Raw genomic sequence first — 17,798 nt, forward strand, 5'->3', positions numbered from 1 at the left:
GGAAAATCATATTTAGAAAGCTAATTAATCGAGTTATATATCGTTTTTAAGTTTTGAATGAGAAATTGTGCAAAATTATCATTTTTAATTTTAATTGTTGAAATGATAAGTTTTTCTGGATGTTGTTGATGTATAATATATATCGTTAATATTTTTTTCACTTTAACAATTAGAATTAGAATTTTAATTAGCCTATTTTACCAATATTTTTTAAGTTAAAAAAAATTTGGCTAAAGGACGCATTCATGATAGGGATTTGGTGTGAAAAATGGAGTGCTGTCCAAGGTGCAGTGGCGTTGCAAGATTCATACCATTGATTTTGTAAAAAAATCGTTAAATATTTTTGTCAAACTAAAGTTCTTTTGGAAATTGACTAAAATGATTATAAATCAAGTCCCAGTTGCTCCAACAGGATTTTTTTGCGAGGATCCCAGAGATTCGATTGTTTATTGTGGATACCGTTTGTATTTAATTTTAAATAAAAATATTTAAAATGATTTTTTATCGCGTCTGCGATTTGGCTACTTTCCTAAGTTCAAGAGATAAATGAAAATAATAATAAATGGCTCAATGGGGCAAACATACAAAATTTCTGGCATGCGCTTTATTTAGTATTAAAATGATGCAATGACAAGCATCCACCATATGTATCGATTATACAAGCAAAGCCTAAACTGGTGCAGAAGCAATCTAGACGATACGTTTTCGATTTGAAGTATGTATTGTATACGAATTATACAAGCAACCCAAAAATAATGCAGAAGCAATCTGATTCAAGCACTAGGATGACTTCCGATACTTGAGGGCGTCAAAGCGAGCAGCAAGTGCGTCATAATCCGGTAACTTTGGATGAACTCGAGGAACCGAGTCCTGCCTTGCAGCTGAAGGTACTTGTGGTGGAGGACGCTCAGGTGCTTGATGAAAGCCGCTGGGAGGTGACTCCATTTCAACTTCTTCATCACAGTCCGATTCATCAAACTTAATATCTGAATGTACTGATGGGGCGTTATTGTAGCTGTACCTCCTGTAGATGAATTGCTTCTCATTTCCATGGCTGTGCATCGCCTCCTCATCTCTTGAAGAGTGAGACCTATCAACTCCAGGAGCTTTAGATTGGTGATCGCTATTCTGAGAGCCAACTGATGGAGAATCTGGCGTAAAGAAGCCAGTGGAATTCCCAGAAGGGGTTCCAAATCCATTATTGACCATATTCTGAGACCCGAATGATGGAGAATCTGGCATAAAGCGGCCAGTGGAATTTCCTGAAGGGGTTCCGAATCCGGTAGTGACGCTTGAAGATGATTGAGCTGCTTGATTGCAGTCTTTGTTGGCCAAATATGCAGCAACTTGTGCAGCAGCCATTGCTTCACTGGCAGATTTTGCAGCTGCTTCGGCAGCTGATGCTGAGTCTACGAATTGCATATGTCCTCTTTCACCACCACCACTTGTTCTTCGTTCTCCACCACCACTTGTTCTTCGTGAAGAACTAAAAGAAAGTACGATAAAGTAAACAGATAATCGAAGTATGGTCATGCCTTAAATTAAGATGAGGTAAAAGGAATAGCCAAGCTACCTAGTGTCTGGCTTGTTAGTCTCAATAGATTGAGGCTGCACACTCTGCACAGGCATGCTGGTAGCACTAACAAAATTGTGCGGTCCTTGCTGTTAAAATAACGCAAATAGAAATATTAAATCAGAAAATTTCTTGCATATAACGTGAGAAAGGAAATGACTGATTACTAAACAAAAATCACAAAATGGAAAAGCTCCTGAATATAATTTGTGTGTGTGGGTGTGTGTGTGAGAGAGAGAGAGAGAGAGAGAGAGAGAGAGAGAGGAAGAGCAACGAACTATAAGCTCTTCTGGAGGCTTGAGAAGCTCCTGTTCAGATTCCGATGTATCCCATTCAACCTGGTATTCCTTGGCTATCTCCTTCAGGAGTTTCAACTTTACTTCGCCCGTAGGGGTTCTAACAGAGAGCTTGTCAATCAGCTGTGTGAGAAACAAACGCACTCAGCTACTATAGAAACTAAAATATGAACTGTAAGTAGAAAAGTGATATAGTATATCCAATAACAATAAAGAAATAGATGACAGGGAGACCATGCTTACCATGCGATTCACACCACAGCTGGGACGTACATCAACAGCCGCAGATACAAAATCTTTACCGTACTTTTTCTCAAAAATATTCCTTAGAGTGATCAGTTCAGGAATCTCAGAGCACCTTGGGGAGGCAAAGATTAAACTTGCAATCCCTTCCTTGAGATCAGGTGGACACTCCCTGTAACAAATCCGATAAACATTGGGATTAAGATACAATTCCACAGCTGTGAAACGCAACACAGATAATACAATGTTGTCACCTTTGCTTTGCGATGATAGAAAGCCTAGAGACTACTAATTCACAGAAGAGCTCAATGAACTCATTGGCAGCCAAAACGTTCTGTTCTCTGATCACATGTTCAACCTACAAAACAAAGAATTCGTTAGTAATTAGGGCAAACCTATTTCGTTAACCATGTTGCAAAACCGCAAACCTAACTGCAAAGCCACATGCCTGATCATAAGTTTGAGTCTATAACAAACTGAAGCAGAAGTTTGGGTACTATCGTATGTTTGAGTCAATAAAACATCCAAGTAAACAAAAAAATTCAGGAAATTATAATAACTTGCCTGGGAAATCCATTCAGACAATTGTTAACAAAATTCATGAGACATTAACATGTAGACCTATGATAAGTGAATTGGCCTGTTTTTCAAACAACGCTAGAGTCACTAACATGCTTTTACTTTTACTCCCCTTCTCCCCTCCCCATTTATTTATAAAGACCAGAACACATGAACTTTAGATTAATATGTTAAATAAATGACTAATAAAAGTGATAAGTACCCGGATTCGAGCAGTGGCATCTTGACCAGATTGTAGGAGCAAGGCGATGTCACGCCTCATCTGCTTCACCACCACCTGCCTCTTATTCCTCAGCAGCTTTATTCTAGCCACCGCCATCTTCGCTTGCATTTTGCTGTTTCACCATTCATTCCATTGATCACGATTAGCAAAACAATGAGCAAGAACAATCATTCAGCAAAAAACCAAACCCCCCACCCTATTAAATTGTCAAAGAATGCACGCCATTTAACAAAAGTTTCAACTTGTCACAATCTGGTCTCAATAACTCCCATTACCCACATATTGGTAGGCAACCAAACAGAGGGACTGACTCCGAGCCTATTAAATTGCCAAGAAAGAGCAAACATGGGTACCAATATATCAACTTTTAACAACTTTTCAGTATCTGGGTCTCAAGTCTCAATTACTCTTACAATCCAAATTTTCTACGCATCCAAACAGAGGGACTAATTCCCACCAGTTAAATTCCTGAGATAATGCAAACATTGAACAAAGATTTCAACTTTAACAATTTTTAACTATCAGAGTCTCAATAATTCCTACTACCCAAATTTTCTATGCAACCAAACAGAATGACTAACTCCCACCCTGCCTTGCCGATATAATGCAACATTGAACAAATATTTCAACTCTAATAACTTTTCAATATCTGGCTCTCTACAATTCCCGCTTCCCACATATTCTAGGCAACCAACCAACGGGGACTAAGACTAACTGCCATTGCCGAGATAATGCAAACAGTGAACAATTATTTCAACTTTTGACAATCTGGGGTCTCAATTCCTATTATCCAAGATTTCTAGGAACCAAACCAAACAGTCCAAATAGCTAAAGTAGAGAAACCCAGAAAGGGGAAAGGCAGAGAGCGAGAGAGAAGAATGTACCATTTGGAGGAGTTGAATCCCCATCGGAAGAGCGAGCGGCTGAGCTTCACCAGCTTCTTGGTGTGAGTGGTGGCTACGGTGGCGACAGTCATGGTCACAGAGAGAGAGCGGGTGGGGTTTTTGCTGGGTTTTGAATGCGGAGTGTAATGGAACGGTCGCCTGAATTGGAATAGGAAAGCTATGAAATTATACTTCAGATCCTCTGTGGGGCCCACTGGATAACCGACCTATGTCTTGTAATTATAAATTGGGCCTGTAAAACGAGAATATAGCCGTTGTGAGTTGACACGTGTGAGAAGAATCCAATGACAAAGTCGGTGTGAAGATTTCTTAAGCTGTAAAATCCAGCCAAACCATTTCTATTTCTAACTTTTTCACAAATTTTTTTTTTAGTATAATGATATATTTTATATTAAAATGAATGAGGAGTTTGGCTAAATTAGATTTCATTTTTATAATTAACTAGTTTTTTTTAATTATCTTTATTAATTAATGAAATCTTCTTTGTCAACCAAAAGAAGATGAAAAAACCACTTAGTCTTCTATTACACAAAAAAATGATGGGCAATAATGTAATTTCACAGGTTCAAATTTTACTGTTTTTTTTATTGAAGCCTCATCTATAAATGATGTTAAAATACCTCTAATATTAAAAATAATTAAAAAAACCAAAAAAAAAAAAAAAAATCTCGCACTCCTCCCACGTTTTCTATCTCTCTCTCTCTCACCTTCTCATTTTCTAAAAAAATGTGTTCTTATACACAAAGTGTGTAGGCAAATACTAGTTAGTTTATTAAATAATGAACTAAATTTAAAAATCTGATTAATTCAAATGATGTGGCTGTTCACATCAAATACCACCTAAGTTGGTATAAAAATGTGGTACAAAAACATGGTATGAATAACATTATTCGGAAATAAATTTGATTCAAGTCTATGTCACACCATAAAAAGACCGAAAAGTCCATGTGCATAATTTGGAACCGGATTATCAAATCAGAACTATTATCTATAATTTGGTTATATGATATATTGAAACCAAATCTGATTAGTCATGAACAAACGTAATAAATTGTTGAATTCGAATCAGAGTTAGATTTTCATATTAAAATCATCATCTAATTTAATTGTATCACATCGAATTGGAATCGGATTAAAATCAACTCATCAACGAGCATAAGCATGTATTTAGGTTTTCACTTGCAAATACCTCTAAGAATTTTCTAACACGATTTACAACTAATAACTAAGATAATATAGGAAATGAAACTAAGGTAATATAGGAAACGATTGACGTTAGATTTCAAAGAAGATTACAATTCTTAAACAGAACGTCGCAAACTTAATTTAGAGGTTCCTCAAACAAAATAGTATTAAAATCAGTTTAAAATAAATATACACATTTAGATACAAGTACAATAGAATTCACATTTCGACAAAATGAAGAAGAATATACGGAGATCCTTTAAAATTCGGATGCTGCTACTGGGATTATATGGTACAATAAATGGAAACTAATCGATGTATGATCTTTTAACAAGAAAGCATGTTTAGGAGAGAGACTCTGGTGCGGATCAAGAGCCTAAACAAGCACTCCAAACCATTTTCAATGCCTTCAATGCTTGAATCCAAGACCTCCAACCTTCTTTGTGCAGATTGAATCTTCTGATCATCCTCAAAACCTTCACCTGAATTATTGACAAGCATGTTGCTAATTGCAATATCTACATTTTCCAGCTCGTTCATGCTTTTGTGTTGGTTGTTGTCACAAACCAACACCCCTTTGTGCAACAAAATCGAAACCAGTGACCATCTGCTAGGCCTTGGCTTCAGAATTGGTGTGGAAAGGAATGAAGACAGGAAGTGAAAAATGGAACTGGTGATCAAACTTGCCTCTCTCAGGACTCTCACCACCGCGGCGAGATGGTTGTCTAGATCCAAAGGAAATGCTTCATATTTTTTATCCATTTGCTTCAACGATACCATAAACTGCACAATTTCCTTCTTCCTCCTTTTTCGTATGCGAACATATGAACTAACATTGTCTTCGACGCTCAAATCTCCCACCTTTCTTCTCCGAAGCGTGGATTGAAGATCTCTAACGCTTTCCTTCATCGTCAAAATGGAATCCCTTGTGTTGCCACAAACATCCAAGTACGTGACAGAATCATCCAACAGCTCTTCAACCCATTTCTCTTTCTGGTGAAGGGCTAGAGCCTGTTGTGTCAATGGCAATTGAAGAAGCTCCTCAATGCAAATATATAACTCTTTGAGCCCACCTAGTGCTTTGCATATTGAATCCGCCTTTGGCGACGACGAAGACAATGAAGATGTCAATGCTGCCTCCAAAGCCTTGAGCTTGTTCAGCTCTTCCTCGGTTCTGAGTGTGCTTGGATGTGACCTAACCGGCATACTAATCGATCGAACATTGTAAAGCTTTGAAGGTTTGGCAGAGAATGAAGCCATTGTTGCTCTTTTCATCATATAAAAAGGTTGAAACTTGAGAGAAATTGAAAGAACTTGTGGGAATTGGTTCAAGAAGTTGTGCTGTATGATTTAGAGTTCGAAGTCACAGATTTATACCGAGGTACAAATTTGAAAGAAGATGGAAGGGGGACCAGAAGCATCTTTTGGGTCCTTAGGTCAATGTGATCAACATGTGGAGGCCGATGGGCCATTGTTCCATTCCATGGCGTGAGTTATATTGTCACGTCTTGCACCAACTATAAACTTAATATTTGTCCAATTTAATATCAGCTTAAAGTTATTTTTTTGGGTAGGATGTTATCTGAAATTAGTTCTTTTTGTTTTTCTTGAAAGATAGATTCATTTGACCTTTTCTTTCCTTTCATGCACCGCCGGCATGAGAAATTCTTATAAGCAAGGATGGAGTTAGAGATTTTTTGAATGGAGACATTAAACCAAAAATTTATTAAGTGAAATGAAATGATATCCACAACACCTCTTTTTTATGCACACATTTGTTTATTTTTATCCATTGGTTTTTTTTTTCTTTTAATTTATTCAATGCAATATATAACTAGAAATGCATAAGAATGTGTAAAGAGCGAAGGCGGTATCCTTTTTTTTTTTCTTTTTTTTTCTTTTTTTTCCAGACCAATGTGAGTGGGGGCATCCACCCATAGTGAATATAAGGTGGCTGTGTTCTTGCTTGTAAGTACTAATATATGAGTTCTTGTGTTGTAATAGTTGTGGACAATGTAACATTATGTAATCGTGTTATTAAAAAATAATTGACTGGCACAGCTAAATTTTAGTTTCTCAATATATAGTCAAGTGACTTAAATTTATAGGAATTCGATGGCGAGTATTTAAAAAAATGGAGCATTCCAAAGTTCTTTGGATAGGAGAACCTTTGAATATTGAACATCGAGAAATCCATATATCCAACAAGATCATGAAACCATTTTTTTTTATTAGTTTTGGAATTTGGATGGAAATGTGAGGGGTTTAAACAAAAATTCAAAGCAAAAATTATATTTATAATATATATGTACATGGGTTGCACGAGTGTGATGTCTTTGCTATGTTCCCTTGAAGGCTTGCAACTTTCCAAATGCAATTAAACCTACTTCAGTTTAGTACTTGATTAAGTAGTTCATTGTGGTCATGCTCGACCACAGACCTTTACTTAAGTTTTCTGAGCAGTGGGATTGTTGTTTTCTTTGTTCTTTTCCTCGTTTTTCTTCTTACTTTTTGGCCTTAAAAGAAGGAAATGATTCTTTCTTGGTAACTTTTTGTCACATCTTTAACTTTAGGCCAATTTTTTCTTCATCTTTGCTGACAGGTAAAAAGACTTTGTCAAGGTACTTCTTGATCAGTGTGTTTGAATTAGAAATATTTTGGCCCCTTATTTGAAAGTTTCATTAATTTTGGGACGGAATCAAGGAAAGGAAAAGATGAAAAACGAAGAAGAATACTCAATATGAAGCAAATTCGACAATTTGATTGAATTGCTATATATGTATATGCGAAACAAGTGAACTTGCAATTGCATCTTTTTTTAGGACAAGGCACAGTATTCATTAAAAAGTGATGAGAAATTGTACAACAGAATAGCCAGGAAAATCGCTGTCAAAGTTTTCAGTAATCCCAATTGAAGGAAAATGGCGCCATACTATAAACAAATTAATTTTAAGAATTGTCCTCTAATAACAACTTATCAAGTGTTTTTCTATATATGAAAAGGGGGGGGGGGGGGGGGGGGGGGAACATGTCTTCTTTAGAATATCATAGAATCAAAGTTATCATAACTCGACCTAGATACAAAATAAAAAGAATTGAAAATTACATTAGTTGGTCATGATCGCTTAATATGAGCAAAAACAGAGGGGATTAAGATTAGAGTTGCTTCCAAATATATCAATTTAGTCGATTTCGTGCCTTTGGCTTGGGAAAGACACAAGATGAAAAGACTTTAAGGTATATTACTATATTCTTTCACATTTAGCGGAAAACTTCACATCAGAGTAAAGGGTGTTCAATTTAAAATACTTGTGTTTCCTTCCCAAGCTCTCAAGTGTCTCTTAGCAAGCTGCACGAGGACAGCTAAAGTATATTCAATTTCGAAAATTTGATTTGCACATCATATTATTGAAAAGAAAATGACTCCACCGTGCATATCGTGGGATAATTGGGACTTAAAAATTGAAATATGTCATTGTTTATCACATTCTTAAAAATCTTGAATAATTTGTTGGGACGTACCAGTCACTTAATAAATTGTATACAAGGCCACAAGTTGTTACTTCATATATTATTACTCAAATAAATTTGGTTAGCAAAAACAACAGAAAAAAATACAGATAAATACATAAACAAACGGCTAGCCGACATTTGTGAAGTTGATACATTAACAATATGCATGGTAAATCTTCTCTATTGCTATACAAGATATCGGGAGGGCAACATTAGCATGTGTCAATTGCCAAGTAAATTAGAAAGAACATTTTTGAGCAATCACTAAAAGTTTTTAGTGTGACTGCGATCCTGGTCTTTTTGAGTTCACGTTTCTAAATTGACGTGACGTTATGATGACATTAAAAAAATTTCTATTACACATAATGTATGTAATTGTGAAAGATAAACGTCATTTCCCAATGAAGACAATTTCTTGGGGAGGACAAGGAGATCGAGTGGTGGTCGGGTTAGACCTTGAGGGGAAGCTGATTGATCTAATAACATGGTGCTTGTCAGCCATGGTTTAGGGTTTGACAAAATGCTCAAAGTTGAGGTTGTTGTTTGTTTTTTTAAAGAGCTTAAGTTGAGTTGTCTAGTCTTACGTTACCTTGTCACATTCGCATATTTGGGCAACATTGCTTGAATAATTTGCATTTTCTTTAGGAATGACAATTGTCATGAGGTGTATCACAATCTTGTCTTTGGTGTATTGGGTTAGGGCAAAAGCATCACGGGATTTGATAATATTTAATTAATTTTTTTAATAAAAAATGGGTCCCATCTCATGCTTAACATTTAATAGAGGAATTGACAGTTAATTGACAGAAAGTATGACATTGCAACAAATTCAAATATAAGGTATGACATTAAAAAAATTTAAAAACAATGTATGAAATTATTAATGACCTAATAATTAGGATAGTTTTATATAATTTATCCTTATTTTTTTTAACAAAAAGCTGATTATTATTATATTGAAGGAATTGAGCTCTTTCAGACAAGTATATGCCGGCCCGTCTTCACTCTCATCGGGAATATATGCCGGCCCCTGCAACTTTATTTGCCAACATATTAAAACGACAAAAAACACTTTCTTTTAACCGCATTGGAGGTTGGAGTATGCGATAAGCTGAGTGGCGTGTATATTATTATATGATGGATGATGCATCTGCATGTTCTTGAAAACGTGAACTGCTACAGGCTCTGGCTCTCCATCAATCCATTACGAACATTACTGCACAGCATTTATTGGCATGCCTTGCTGCTGTTGCCTCCCCAACATCATATATTCAAAGATGATATTCCTCTCAAATTCTCACCCATAACCTTGATTCATCAGTATTTACCATTTTTGTTTCTTACGATTTCTGTGTTGTACAATATCTAATTGTCTAATGGTTATGTTTCAGTTCTGACATAATTTTTCATGCTCTTGTCTTTGAGTTGTCGTGTGTCCTGCTTCAAAGAACCACAGAAGCATGTGTATTGACTAGTTAAAAATTTGTATTGGTAAGCTAGCACGCTCAAGTAACAAAGGAAACTTACGGTAACCTATAATATATAATATATAATATATAATATGAAAGAAACTCAAAGCTTTTTTTATTAATAATATAGGATAACAATTTTAGGCTATCTCCAGCGGTGGAGGAGAACAGTGTGTAGAGGGCTATATTTTAAGCCTCCAAATAATGCTCTTTTATCTCGTGGTCTCAATTATAACATTTCCACCTCAACTTCTCCGGCATTACTACCGACTATTGCAGGGTTATACATTAATATTTTGGATTTTTATCACAAATGGTCTTTGAAATTGACTCTCACCATCAAGATGGTCCCTGAAATTGAAAATCAATCAATGTAGTCCCTAAAAATAGATGTCGCAAATTAATGTGGTCATTCCATCATAATTCTGTTAAGTACTGACGTGACATATAAATGGGTCCCATAAGTCATTTTTTCTCACAAATGATCATTGAAATTGATTTGCAACATCAAAATGATCCCTGAAATTGAAAGTCTATTTGGGCTCTATAAGGAGATAGGAAGTCTGTGTGGGCTCCATAAAAAGCTTTGTCAAAAGGAAAGGGATCATCTCTGGATCCCTTCCACCTAATCCTCCTTATCAAACAATACGGGCCCTTGAAATTTGATCCAACGGCTAAAGTTATTATAACTTTTAGAGTATGCTCGTGTTTTTAGCTGTTGGATCATATTTCAAGAATCCGAATTGTTTGATAAGGAATATTAGATGGAAGGGATCCGTTGTCAAAGGACTAAATGCATCTCGCTCCACGGCTACAAGTACTTATCCATGTTGATGACTAGCATATTGCCCTCTTACTAAAATCGGACTTTACACATTTCAGGTTAAAAGTGACATAATCCTTACTGAAAATGACCTCAATACAAAAACTAAAATGCTTTTAATTACTCTTTGGTCTGTCAACTAAGATCTCTTTCAAAATATAACCATCTCAAAACTCAAAACATAGTTCTAACCTATTAAACAATAGAATTTGGCCCAAATTGAAACCCAGAGCTCAAATATGCAAAGGTTGAATTTTGCTGTTTTGCGCTTTATTTGTCAAGTTGCTCCTCAATCCTATCAGTAGTCAATTCAAACATCGTTCGATGTACTTTATTACAAGGCTTTCAATAACTTACAATTTCATAATATTAAGATTGATGTTTTATCCTTATATATAAATAATTCCTAAATTGGCAAATCGCCACTACTTTAACGACGAATTGCAGTGTAGCACTGAATTATATTTGGAACTGTGTTATATATAATGTTGGTGATGTTGGCACCGTTTCGGAGACAAGGAGGCACTAAGGCAGTTCATATTTCCCCTTTTCTCCTATTCTCCTATACATACAGAACATATTCCTGCATTGGAAATTGATATTTCTGGCCGGCTACATCATGCAACGAATGTATACCCAAGATCCAAACTTTGTTTGATGGTGTGGGCGGCTTAATATTGCTGGACAACGGTTCAGTATATTCTATGCAGTTCATCAGACCAATCCAAACTGTATTAAACCAATCAGAACACATAATCACACGCTCAATAATATCTATGCACATGAGGGCTACAAGATTCCTCGTCTCCTTTATCTAGCTAGTTAACTTGGTATTAATTCGGAATATTAGAGGAGCACAGTACGTACATTGCCTTTAAAGTGCATGCATGTAAATCAAAATCATCTTCTCCTTGATGCGAAATTTGTTAGTTCCAGGAACATGGCCACCAAATGTCATAATATTATTTGAGTCATAAGGCGTACTATGCTGCTTTTCCATTTTTATTTAAACAAAAATCATACGACTTTAGCCCATCAACATTGAAAACCAAACCAGAGCTCGGACGAGTATCTCGCTTTACTCCAACCTATTTAAGGCCCCAACAAAAAGTCATTCGAAATGAGTTTGCCACACAGACGAATAGTTAAGCATACACAAAATTACACATAATTTAAGATTTAGGCAAGCATAGACGAAATTACATTGAATTTAAGTTCTTGTTCGCTCGAGGCACAGAAAAAAACTTAACCAAACCAACGTTCACTTGGTGCACCACCATAGGTTGAGAAGTCAGATATATGTGCAACTTTCACGCACACACTTGAACACAAACATTACCTATTGGTAGCCTCCAAGAGTGCCACGTCTATCTCTCTTCTCTCGAGGCATCTTGTGGCATTGAGACCGAAAGCTAAACTCGGGGCAAATACTTGTTGAACCTAGTCCAAACTTTGTGTGAGTTTTGACACAACAAATACAAGTGGATGAACATTTGAAAAGAAAAAAACTTCTCTTTATTATATTATGACATTTAATATACCAAACTGTTTTTCTTGTACACTAAAAAATCTCTCCTCCTTCACATGCATAAAATGCAGGAAATATATATACAAATATATTCCTACCTCCCAAGCTCCAAGTTAAGGTGAATAAGTATTGTATTCTCTCTTCCTCAATAGTTACTAATTAAATTGATATTTTTCCAATACCATATGTGTGCTTTGCTAATCAACCAACCAACAAATTATTCTAAGGAATGTGTTTATACAATGATCGTACGTCAAATATTCTTCGAGTATCAGCCGAATAACTTAAGTCATGGATAGGTCTACGTCCTTCTTTTGAATGTGGACATGCCAATTTACGATCAAGCTTAATTGGGCGAATAGAATAAATGTTGACACATCCAACCCTGATATACTCCAAACATCAGGGTAGGCACGCGCTGGCCAGGTGACGAAGCCATACTAACATGCATGAGAAGTAACGGACATAAATAAAACTTATAAATTTAAATACAATGATTATGCAATTGTGGAACGTGTTCAAAGCATACAACTAATCTGAGACACTAGAAAGGAAATAATATAAAATTGAATGAACAAAGGGATAGGTCCTACACCGAGAGGACTTGAAGATGCCGATGCGGGCACCGGGATTGTAAGCCTCGATTCTAAGTCCTGAGGGGGGCGCAAAACAAAACATGAGTGGACCAAGTTGATATATAAGTAATACTAAAACAGTTATTCATCAATGTACTAACCCCTAAAGTTTATGAAAACACAAATAGCATAATAAGTAATAGGTTTTCCGAAGACAGGTCATTCGCCCGTAGGCAGATCATTTGCCCGTAAGCAGGACATTCGCCCGTAGGTAGGACATATGAGTAACCACTAAATAAGCACAAAAATCAGTGAATATAATCTTTCCAAGATACATGCGCATATATATATATATATATATATATATATATATATATATATATATATATATATATCATCGGAGCTTAATAGCTCAAGCATCATATAATAAAAACATATTCGTAGTATATAGTCATTAATCATATATACTACGAAGAACGTAAAATCGATAAAGCATGAATATCATAAAACGTAAATCCAATTTACTCATAAACGTTTCATAAAACGTAACCATTAAATCATGCTTTTCATGTATGCATTTCTAATAGTAAAATCATGCATTTTAGAAGGGGTCCATTCACAGATACTCTATGGTCGAAGAGCCATGCGAAATAGGAAGAACATAAACGCCATAAACAATTGCACCTAAGCACATAAAGGTACCAATTAATAAAACTATACTAAAACGGTTGAATTTCAGGAAACGGATGTTATAAATGGATTTAGGACGTCGAAAAACCTAAGGGGGACCTTGGGTACCCCCATGCGCCGCAGTGGACGGCAGCAGAGCTCCACGCGCTGGCCAGGGTTCTGGGATCTGAATGGGTTTGTGTCGAGGCTTTTGGGCCAAGTTTCACATTTTAGTTGGATTTAGGTTCTCTGAGTTGGGCCTAATATCATGGGCTTGGGCTTCAGGGCTGGACTTATTGGTTTGGGCTTAGGTTCATTGGATCTGGGTTACCATTTAGGTTTGGGCTGAGGGAAATGGGCTGGGTTCCATGGCCCAATGAGTTAGGCCAGCATAGGTTGGTGGATTGGGTTTTGACCTGTTTTTAGGCCGGGTTGGCCAATCTCGACGGAGAAGAAAGCCGGAGCTTCCCAAGCTCCAGTCAACCTCAAAACTACACTACAATCTTCGATCTACCCACCAAATTGAAGACAATTAAGTGTAGATTAGGATTATACCTTTGATTTCCTTAGTAGTGGCCGGAAATTGGCTCAGAAGCCGTCAGAACTTGCTGGAGTGGGTTGTTGGGTAGTTCTCTGTGCTTCACCGAGAAAGAAGGAGAAAGATGACCCATCACAAATGGTTGGTGATGGTGGTGAGTGATGTCGTCATTGTGTGGATGGGTGTGTGTCACTCGGGGAGAGGGAGAGAAAGTTGGTGCTTGTGGTGTGCTCGAGGATGAAATGATACAGCGAGGAAGGGAGAGAGAGTGAAGAGAGAAGATATAGGTTGTTCACGGGGGAGGGAAGAGAGAAGAATGAGGGGAAAGTGAGGGGTGCCATATGGCAGATAAGGGAGAAGGGAGGTTGGGGAACCAAAAAGCAAGTGGGTTCCACTCGGCCCACAATTTAAGATCCAAAAGCAATCCCAAAATATCTTTTACCCGTGAAATGTCTAAAATGCCCTTATTCCAAAAATCCATAAATAAATTCAGGACGAGTTGTTACCAATGTGGTGGTGGTGGTGTGCACTGCTGACTTTTACACTTGAGCAACTACGACCGAAGAAAGAACTTGTTTCGGCCTTGGATTCACAAGGTTGCTTAATTCACTGCGAGTTCAGGATCTTGTGCACTGGGTTTGGTTGCTTCGACTATATTCGTGAGAATACAGGTGCATCGAACCAATATCATCAGGTTGTAAAGGCAAAGGTACTCTAAGGAGATGAGCATGAACGTGGTTCAGCCGTCTAAATGCCTAATTATGAAGTGCACTTGAGAGTAATCGATCATAGAACATCTCACTTCACTGGGAAGCTAGTGAAGTGACCTCTTTGGGCGAAAGAATTGAAAACTCTTCACCAACCTAGAATTGGATAGATAACCAACCAACCATATTCAGTGTTGTTTACTTGTCCAAACTGAAGGTGCTTCTATGTTATTTGATTCTATGGCTATAGTGTTGTTTACTTATCTAAACAAAAGATGTGTTAATGGGAGGGTTAGGATAGTTAGTATTTTCTCAAGGGTGTAAGAAGGGTTTCGCATAAAGCATTTAAGTTGTTTGTTGAGTTGAATGGGCTTTCCACATTGTAGAACCTCTTTTATTTATAGGGATGTAGTTTGTGATAAACATGTTTGCTAAGGTATAGAGTCTTGATAGGACTATGCATACTTGACATTTACCTAGATATTCCCCCTTTATCCCTTTATCCCTTCCGTAGCCTAAATTAAATCTTTATACAGTCTCGGCTTCTTTGACTTGAACAAGAATTCTGACCTATTGCTTTTATGCACTTGATTCATTCTCATTTGATCAAGCTTTAATTCTGATCCTTAGAATACGCATTTCATCAAAACTAATCTGATCCTTGGAAATTTTAATTCACTAGGACTCGACCGAGCCACGTTTGAGTTTGATCCTTCAACAACTTTACTTCTATAGGGATTCGGTTGAATTAGTGCTCTTTTGGGTTGAAAGTCCACTAACCTAAGGAATCATTACCTACCAAAAATTGTGGCATTTCAACTTGGTTTACCCAGTCTCAGCCTAAGCTTTTTTTTTAGGCCCAACACTATTTCATCATTATCCATGTTATCTCCTTGGTCGAGCAAAAGAAAATAAAGAAAACCGGAGGAGAAGGGATAAAAGGCAAGAAGAGAGAAACAGAACAAGAAAACTGCAAAGACTGCTTTTAAGGTTTTACCCTTTTTCTTTTTCTTTTGTTAATGGATAGGATAGGGTTTTCCTATTCCATTAAGGAAACAAAAAAGATTAGCTTAGGGTTTTTATATTTTTTAAGGCATGGGTTTGGGAAATTTAGAAATATAGCCATTTTGAGAACCACCTAATGAAATATAGCCTATCTTTTCTATTTTTTTATTTATGAAATTAACCAAAATTGAAGTTATAAATACTTAATTACCCTTAGGTTAAAACTTTCTCTTCTCCGCCTACCTCTAGTGTTCATCTCTTGAACAACTGAATTGTTAAAACATTACCACCATACTACTCTTCACCTAGATGCAATTGAACCAAGTTGCGGCGAGTCTAGCGGAAGTTGTACTCAAAAGTTTCTCTGGCGGATCCCTCATTCCTCTATGAACTTGTTCTTGTTTGCCTCCATTCCTTCCTCCCCCTGTTTGCTTCTCCTCACTGCTCTGTCTCTTTCTCCAACACTGTCTGTATCAAACCATCAATTGTAATATGCAGAAAATTCAAACGTGAAATATGATGATGCTTTTCATTTGGATAGCTAAAGATGGCCTGCAAATTCCCAAAAATGAAACGTTATCCAATCCACCCCTCGCCATCCAAATTCCAAAATCTGGAATCCAATTTCTGCAAAAGGAATGCCTATGGTTTTTTCACAGTTAAGAGCAAATGAGGGAATTTTTAGTCATTAAGGTATATTGGCACTTTTACGTCAATTTTTTGTTATAATTATTATAAATTTAAAAGGTGGTTATAATTCTATATGGAATACAAATTTTGATTATTTTTTTAAAATTTCTTGATGGGTAGACTAACACATCCTGAGGTTTTTTGAGTTTTCACAAAACCCTTATAGGTTTGAAACATTGCACTAACATCACCTCTTGAGGTTTTAATTCACTTTCACAAAACTCCTTCTAATATGACTATAAAAAGATAAATATACCCTTACAATTAATTATATTAAAAAATAATAACTTTTAGACCATTTTTAACCCTTGGGCTAAAACCTAAAATTTTTAGCCCAAAAAATTTAGGTTTTAGCCCAGAATCAGTTTTTCTGCTCCAACCCTTCTAGCCTAAATTTTTCGGCCTGAGATTATTAAAAAATAAATTTAAGCTAATTTTTTCTTTTAAAATAATTTAATTTAATTTTATGAACATTTTAACCTAAAAATATTTAATTTCCGATAAATATTAAAAAATCACTAAATTTGGATGAATTTTGAATTAAATAATTTTTTAATTATTTTTGCCGTTGGATTTAAATTTGGGCCGTTAGATCTTTTTTCTATCGTTAAATTTGATTATATTCGATCTCAGCCGTTGGATTCAATAAATCCTGAGAGACATGCCCATGTAGGTGGGGTCTCGTTGGTGGTGCCCACACCATTTTCTGGGCTAAATCATGGGGGAAATTTGGCTTTTGTTTGACTTTTAACTTTTAGCCCACACATTTAGCATGTGTTGGGTTTGAGGAGGGAATAAAACTTAAAAAATAGCATTTAGCCCAGAGTTGGGTTTGGTCTTATAAATAAATGAGTAGAAATCACAAAAGGATTTAGTAGGCTCTCTAGGTTTCACTAGTCTTGTAATTAGTTTCACTAGCCTTGTAAGTTTAGGGTTTGCGATATTGATGCCTTTGGGATACGTACAAATCACAAGAGGATTACTTAAAAGATAAAAGGGATGTATTCAAATTTGGATTTGAAAGAATTTTAAAAGATTTTAAAATCCTAGTGTAGTCAATCAATAGATTTTAATGGATTTTTAGAATCCATGTAAATTTAGGTGTAGTCAATGGAGATTTTAATAGTCAGTTTTAAAGTACATCCAAATCTAGATGTATTAAAAAATTAAAGATTTTGTAGGATTCATTAAGTTGTGGATTTTGTAGGATTTGAAAGGAAGAAGTATATATAACCAAGAACAAATAAAATCCTATCCCACACCATAGGATTTCAAAT

The 17,798-nt window shown here is 36.2% G+C and overlaps 2 protein-coding genes across 2 annotated transcripts; both read right to left on the reverse strand.

Moving 5' to 3' along the window:
- Positions 1-582: 582 nt before the first annotated feature.
- Positions 583-4,034, reverse strand: LOC137715205 (Regulator of Vps4 activity in the MVB pathway protein). Its single transcript, XM_068454452.2, has 7 exons — positions 3,799-4,034; positions 2,894-3,026; positions 2,367-2,470; positions 2,113-2,284; positions 1,852-1,992; positions 1,574-1,662; positions 583-1,486 (listed from the first exon to the last, which is right to left on the reverse strand). The coding sequence occupies exons 1-7, from the start codon at positions 3,888-3,890 to the stop codon at positions 781-783; spliced, it is 1,437 nt and encodes a 478-aa protein (XP_068310553.2). The 5' UTR covers positions 3,891-4,034; the 3' UTR covers positions 583-780.
- Positions 4,035-5,117: 1,083 nt separating this feature from the next.
- Positions 5,118-6,380, reverse strand: LOC137710550 (uncharacterized). The gene has a single exon (XM_068449648.2). It carries the CDS (start codon positions 6,280-6,282, stop codon positions 5,332-5,334), a length of 951 nt encoding a protein of 316 aa, XP_068305749.2. The 5' UTR covers positions 6,283-6,380; the 3' UTR covers positions 5,118-5,331.
- Between the last annotated feature and the right edge of the window lie 11,418 nt (positions 6,381-17,798).

The sequence above is a fragment of the Pyrus communis genome, chromosome 15 (genome assembly GCF_041283825.1).
Source record: "Pyrus communis isolate YQ-2024b chromosome 15, ASM4128382v1, whole genome shotgun sequence".
NCBI classification, from domain to species: domain Eukaryota; kingdom Viridiplantae; phylum Streptophyta; class Magnoliopsida; order Rosales; family Rosaceae; genus Pyrus; species Pyrus communis.